This window comes from Oryzias latipes, chromosome 3, assembly GCF_002234675.1.
Source record: "Oryzias latipes chromosome 3, ASM223467v1".
In the NCBI taxonomy this organism is placed as follows: Eukaryota; Metazoa; Chordata; class Actinopteri; order Beloniformes; family Adrianichthyidae; genus Oryzias; species Oryzias latipes.
In genome coordinates, this window is record NC_019861.2 from 623,643 (window position 1) to 631,248 (window position 7,606).

Sequence of the window (7,606 nt, forward strand, 5' to 3'; positions counted from 1 at the left end):
ATTTTCAGAATCCATGTCCACCATGTTTGGCAACCATCCTGCCATCCTGATTGGCTGAACACACCTGATCCAGGTAATCAGCAGCAGATAAGGCGGGGTTTCTGGAAAAGCAGCTGGAGGCCAGCCCTCGAGGCGTTTGACACCCTGGTCCTAAAGTCACATTAACCCACTAACTACTCTGCTGATTCAAAACCAAAGATCCAAACCTGAAGGAGTCCTGAAGATGAGAACATTTGAATATTTCTGAAGTGTTGGGTGGAAACATGTCTGTGTAGAAGTGACAGGATTGTAGCGGTGATGTCCCAGCAGGGGGTTGATGTTTGCTCTGGTGCCGGCTCTACCTTCAGGTGACCCTCTTCGAACAGAGGAACTTCGCTGGCAGACGGCTGGACCTGAACGGCGACTGTCCCAGGATCAGCGAGAGGAACTTCCCAGAGAGATGTAACTCAGTCCAGGTGGAGAGCGGAGCGTAAGTTACCAAAACCCTCAGAGAGTTCAGAACAGGAGCATCAGGTGGGGTCAAACTTTAGTAGAGTCTAAACTGAACGCATCCTTCTCTGACATTTCCAATAGAATGAGGATAAAACTAAAACGATCAATGGAGAAAAATGGACCAAAGTCAAACACGTTTGGTCTTTGTTAAAATGACGGAACCACTGACTGTATCAGAGAACTGGACTGAGTGAGTGTGACATCATCAGAACAAGGTTGACTTCAACTCAGTCCCCATTTTTTCATGACACAGACGGCACCGTATTGGAGCCAGACGTAAACAGTGATTCGTCCAAGTTGGTCTGAGTCAATGTTTTCAAGGCAACTAATCTAGCCAGTCAGAAGTGTGCTTGTTGGAAGGCCACACCCCTACCACTCAAAAGAGGGCTACATGAAGTCTGTAAAATGTTGTGAATATTGGATGGGGGGTGGCAAACTCCACCCAGAGGCGGTCCTGACTACTTTGACGCTCATGGTGAAATGGCTCCCCAAACCCTTCTACCCCATACAAGCCCCGCCCCCAAACACTCAAAGCCTGCATACATACCAACACAAGAACAGCAGATCATTTATTTGGCTTTATTATTCAACATAGGTAGAACATACGTGTAGAGTTGAATTCTCCATCAGATCTAGTGTGTAGTTGTTCACACTTCCACACATCAGTTTGTGTTTTCTCTCTGAAGGTTGCTTCTGGTAAAACGTCCACATTTCTCTGTTTCCTTGATCTGAATCCAAGCCTGACACCAATCATGAAGGAATTCTACAGGAATGAACATCAATGGAAACTAAAGGACATTTTCTTCTGGTGTCACAGAAACCTGAACAACAAAGACAAACGACTGAAGAATTGACTGTATGTGAGACCAGACTAGTTACATTAACCTGATTAATCTATTTAACCCGACTAGTTCAGTTAACCAGACTAGTCTAGTTAACCAGACTAGTCTAATTAACCAGACTAGTCTAGTTAACCAGACTAGTTCAATTAACCAGACTAGTCTAATTAACCAGACTAGTTACATTAACCTGATTAATCTATTTAACCAGACTAGTTCAGTTAACCAGACTAGTCTAGTTAACCAGACTAGTCTAATTAACCAGACTAGTCTAGTTAACCAGACTAGTTCAATTAACCAGACTAGTCTAATTAACCAGACTAGTTACATTAACCTGATTAATCTATTTAACCAGACTAGTTCAGTTAACCAGACTAGTCTAGTTAACCAGACTAGTCTAATTAACCAGACTAGTTCAGTTAACCAGACTAGTTCAATTAACCTGATTAATCTATTTAACCAGACTAGTCTAGTTAACCAGACTAGTTCAATTAACCTGATTAATCTATTTAACCAGACTAGTCTAGTTAACCAGACTAGTTCAATTAATCAGACTAGTCTAATTAACCAGACTAGTTACATTAACCTGATTAATCTATTTAACCAGACTAGTTCAGTTAACCAGACTAGTCTAGTTAACCAGACTAGTTCAATTAACCAGACTAGTTTAATTAACCAGACTAGTCTAATTAACCAGACTACTTCAATTAATCAGACTAGTCTACTTAACCAGACTACTTCAATTAATCAGACTAGTCTACTTAACCAGACTAGTTCAATTAACCAGACTAGTCTAATTAACCAGACTAGTTCAGTTAACATGACTAGTCTAGTTAATCAGACTAGTCAAATTAACCAGACTAGTTTAATTAACCAGACTAGTCTAATGAAGTGAAACCTTCATTAACCAAATGTTGCTCCATATATTACCCCTCCATCAGTACATGTGGTCGTATTTGGCCCCTAGTGAGTGTTCATTTTTGCCCCCGCCTGCATTCCTTCATCCTTGGGGTGTTTTTTCTTCTTTCTAATCTGGACGCTGATGTTTCCTTTGATCTTTTCTCCATTTTCCTTTTGTCTGTCAAACACCAGAGTTCAGATGAGGAAGATGATGGAAAGAGATTCACTTGGATGCAGACTCCTTTCTAGTTTTTCTTTACCTTTTCATAAAATCCAGTCGACCCAATAAAGTAGATTCATTCTATGGATGAGGAATATTTATTATTAGGAAGCAGCTGTTAGTTTGGTGGGGGTCTGGAATCAGTGAGTCTAAGCCCCGCCCCCACCCGCCTCTCTACCTGGTCACCTGTTTACCTGTTCACCTGGTCACATCCACTGCAGCTGCAAGTTGCCCCCCCCAGCATGTTCTACACAGACAGTGCCAAATACTGTCATTACAGCAGCAAGTTGACACGATTGGGCGCCTTTGCACAAATTTCAGTAACTTTAGTGGAAATGGACGGTTTTAGTCTAGAAAACAACAAAGTCATCTTGTTTTCTTTTCTTCAAAGAGATTGCGCCCTGGGCGACCGCCCACATTGCCCATAGGAAAATGCCACTGGCTCCACCTACTTGTTTTGAAGCATCTGGTTGGTCAGTTTATATCGCAAATAACTTGAACTACAGAAATGAATCATGTTAGAAAAAGGTAGCAGAGGCAGAATGTTTCCTCTGACCAATAGAATGTTACAGCTAAAGCTGTTTATTTGTCTACGGAAATCTATAGGATTTTGGGTTTCTTACTTCCTGTTTGGAACGCCAGGGGGGAGGGGTGACTCTGTCCAGTTCTCATTTACAGTCAAAGGTCAGAATGGACAATAAATTAGAAACCAAATAATAGTAAAAACAAAGCTGCCTGGGTTTTTCAAAGATTACTCATTCAGATTTGATTTTGAATAGTTAAACTGGATTAATTAAACCAAATTCATTCATGAAAATAAATTGATGGATTTCCTTTATTGATTTTGCACATCGTTTGCAGAAAGGCTGGAATTGATTATCCAAAATGTTAAAGCCAGCCTGCTTTAGATGTTTTTGGTCTCAGTTAGTTGTAGGTTTTGTAAAAGTGAAACTTTGTTGTTCTGGAAAAAAACACCCTCATCCATCTCTGCCTTCTGATAGTTTTAGCTTCTGCTCTGCAGCCTGAGTTGGCTTTTAACTGTCTCCTCTACCTCTCTGCTGAAGATGGGTGGGTTTTGAGCATGAGAACTACAGGGGCCGTCAGTACCTGTGGGACATGTCCGACAGAGGCGAGTACAACTGCTATGATAAGTGGTGCGCTCAGGTGGACCACGTCTCCTCTGTGCGTCCTGTCAAACAGGTGAGTTTCTGTGCCGGTATTGTTGGTCGTTAAAGATGAGGTGGGACAGACTCAGGATCCTCGTTGGCTGAAAATGTGTTGTTCCGTAGGACAACGGCCTCCCCAGAGCTCAGCTGTTCGAGCGTGGCGGCTTCTCTGGGAAGAAGATGGAAATTCAAGACGATGTTCCCAACCTGATGAGCCGCTACAGCCTGAACCGAATCGCCTCCATCCGCGTGCTGGGAGGAGCGTGAGTTACACCTTCCATCTGATCTGGACACATCCCCGAAAACCTTTAACTGCATCACAGACATGAAAACGTCTCTGCTCCACAACAGCAGCTTAAAACATGCTGGACCAAAGCTGGAAATTTTTTTTATATAAATAGATAAATGAAATTTCCCCATTGTGGGATTAATAAAGTCATCTATCTATCTATCTATCTATCTATCTATCTATCTATCTATCTATCTATCTATCTATCTATCTATCTATCTATCTATCTATCTATCTATCTATCTATCTATCTATCTATCTATCTATCTATCTATCTATCTATCTATCTATCTATCTATCTATCTATCTATCTATCTATCTATCTATCTATCTATCTATCTATCTATCTATCTATCTATCTATCTATCTATCTATCAAAAAGAAGTAAACAAAACAAACTGACGATGAAAACAGAAAAAATAACCAAGAAAATGTAGCACCTTCAACCGAAAAAAACAAAATAGATCAGAGGACCATCTTGCACTCAGCCACAGTTTGAGCTCCATTTTAAAGTGGCAAATGTCAGCAGTTGACTGGAATTACCCACCGTGCTAATATTACTCTGTATTTGGCCTACCCTCCAATTTGACCTGCACCCTTCAGTACACTCACCCTCTACCCTACAACAACATACATTCCATCACACACGCACAAACACACACACATACGCAAGGAATGTGGGACCGCTGATCTTCTGTCCCCTACCCCATCCCTGGTGGGGGGCACCAGCGGGCCTCCCTCCACGCAGGGAGAGGAATCCCTGAGTTCTCTTGAAAGACCAAGAGCCGGGGATCACAGGTCTGAGCCTGGGGGTGTCCGTGTCCCTGTGGTGGGGGTTCTGGTCCTTACCCTTGAGCACTGGCCTCTCTAACATACCAACTGTGGGTGAACCTGGTTGGGCCATGTTTACCGTGGTTTTCGCAGACCCCCACTTCTTTTGCATGCCTTTATGCATCCATCCATCCATCCATCCATCCATCCCATGTGAACAAGAGCACAAGATGCTTAACATACTCTACTTGGGGCAGGATCTCACCACCTACCAGAGAGAAAACTTTCTTTCTTCTAGTCATAATCCAGACTTGCTGCACATAGAAAATTCTGTCCATAATAATGAACAGAACTGGTGGCAAAAAGCATCCCTGCCAGAGTAAATGCCCTGAAACAGGTTTGACCAATTACAAATCAAACTCCTGCTCTGGTTGAATTGAAACTGTGTGGTCATTAATAGGGGACCCAGACCCCATATTCCTAGAGCACCTCCCACAGAAGATCAGGGGGGACTAGATAAAATGAGTTTTCAAATCCACCAAGCACGTCAAGATTGGATGGGTGAACTCCCATGATCCCTTAGACACTCTGTGTAAGGTGTAGAGCTGATGCCGTTTCACCATCCGGACAAAAAACAAACTGTTCCCCAATGAGATAACGTTCATAGTGTTTATAGTATTAACTAGCTTCTTTAATTCTGTTATCACGCAGTGAAATTTACAACATACCTGACTGTTTCGACAGAAACGTTCATCTTCATCGGAGTGGTCACAAGGTGGTCTGGTCCAACTGTTCCTCCTCAAGTAGAAGTACATCTATCGGAAGAATTCTGTTTTTCAAATGTAGACATTTGGGGAGGCAGAGTAATCCAGTAATCCCCCTGTAGTTGGAGTACAACCTCCAGTCTCTGTTCCTAAAAAAGGGACCATCATTCCAAACTGCCAGTTCAGACCCACTGTCCCTGACGGCAATGTTGCAAAGGCCCGTTACCCAAGACAGACCCACAACAGCCAGACAACAACCACAAAGTCTAACACTGATCTCCCCTCCAGGCTGTCTTGGTGTCACTTGCACTGAGGCACACCCCCATACCCAAACAATTGGTTCCTTATGGACAAACTGTGACTGTCATAGACGTCCATCAACAAAGTATCACGGTGGTCCAGATCAAGGTGGCTGTTCCTCCTGATCACTACCTGCCTGTCATTGCCCATGTGGGTCTTGAAGTCTCTCAGTCGGAGCACTTTCAAGAACCGTCCCTGTGACTCGAAGAGGGCCGAGTATTCAGTACTCCTGTTTGGTCCATAAGCTGAGAACACAGTTAAGGCCTGTTCTAGACCCAGAGATGATAAACCGAGCAAATCTCAACACGTAGTTACAGAGTTGGGTTCTACATCATCCCATCACCTCTGACCATAGAAAACAGCAGAGTGGAAGAAAGTCAAACCCTTCCTAAGATGTTGGGTTTCAGTGCCCAAACTGTGAGCATAGGTGAGCTCGACTATCTGAAACTGCTTGGCCCCTCGCACAAGTCAGGCTCCTTCCCACTCAGTGAGGTGACATTCTATGTCTCGATGGTTGGAATCCTTGGATTGAAGCAACACTTTTGCGGGTGGTAAGACCAACAGAAGGCAAAACTATAAAGTGTTCTCTGGCTGAACTCTGTTGGGTCTTCTGTAACCCTTGTGTTATCCTATGACCCCCCCCCCTTCCATTGAGGTGTTCTCCCTACCATGACAAAGGTGGATAAAGGTGGAAAGATTTCATGTAATCCATGGACACCAGTGAAGATCACAAATCAGGTTCAGAGCACTGTCTAGTGGGTCTAGATGACCCAACTCCCAACGTCAAAGTGCCTAGGATAGCACAAGGGTTAAAACCAGACCCATCAGGCCTGTTCCTACAAGCCCCAGTCCCAACAACCAGCTGACTTATCTTTAAAATTCCCTCAAGAAGCAGTAGAATCTTGATTTATGGTAAATTGAGTTTGTTAAATCAAATTGTTGAGGAAATTGTGTATCAATCTGTATTTTATACTTTTGATTTGTTCAAGTACTTTAAAATATGTAATCTGAATACATTTTATCTGAATCTATTTAAAGTGATTTCTAAAGAGAGAACTTGGACATTAAGATGTAATTTTCATTTCAGACCCATGAATAGATTTGACAGCAGGTAAAGGTAACTAAAGGTGTTGTCTCATCTCCCAGGTGGGTAGTTTACCAGGAGCCCAACTACAGAGGACCTCACTACATCTTGGAGAAACGAGACTACAACAACTACTCTGACTGGGGGAGCCAGAACAGCACCGTGGGCTCCATGCGCAGAGTCCGCTTCAACTAAATCCTGATGGAACCTGTCAGCTTAAAACACAATAAAGGCCTATTTTAGTAACAAACAACTGTGCTTAAGGTCTTCTTTTCAGTCTTTCAGCTTATTTAACATTATCCCTTCTTAAGATCTTCAGGTGTAAAAAGATTTTAGAAATGAAAGGAAAATATACAAAACACATAGTAAAACAAAGAAATATCAACGGTCAGTACTTAAATTTAGACAAACAAGACAGTTTTTGTACAACTTAGTGTTAGCAGCCCACAGCTATGAACCTTTGCAAAAGTTTGGTTTGCCATTACTCTCATGGCTGCACCACTTCCTTAAAATTAGGGAACAAAATCTTTTGGGAATGACCCAATCCTAACCCTAATGACTTAACCCTAACCCTAATGACCTAACCCTTATGACCCAATCCTAATCCGACACAACTGCCCATTCAGATCATCTCTGGCTGAGTGTTCCAAAGGATTCTCAACTCTGAACATGGAGTCTAGAGTGTGACGTGACTCCACCCACAGGCCAGCAAAGAAGCCCCCTTGTAGAGGCCCCTTGTAAATAACAGTTTACACCCTTGTGCTACTTTAGATGACCCCCC

General features: G+C 42.7%; 1 protein-coding gene across 1 annotated transcript; it reads left to right on the plus strand.

Moving 5' to 3' along the window:
- Positions 1-326: 326 nt before the first annotated feature.
- On the plus strand, positions 327-7,078 carry LOC101166848 (gamma-crystallin N-A-like; the record flags this gene model as incomplete). The annotated part of the gene is made up of 4 exons (XM_023951263.1): positions 327-469; positions 3,516-3,651; positions 3,741-3,880; positions 6,888-7,078. Coding segments are annotated over 4 exons (552 nt in total), but the record flags the coding sequence as incomplete, so codon positions are not given.
- Between the last annotated feature and the right edge of the window lie 528 nt (positions 7,079-7,606).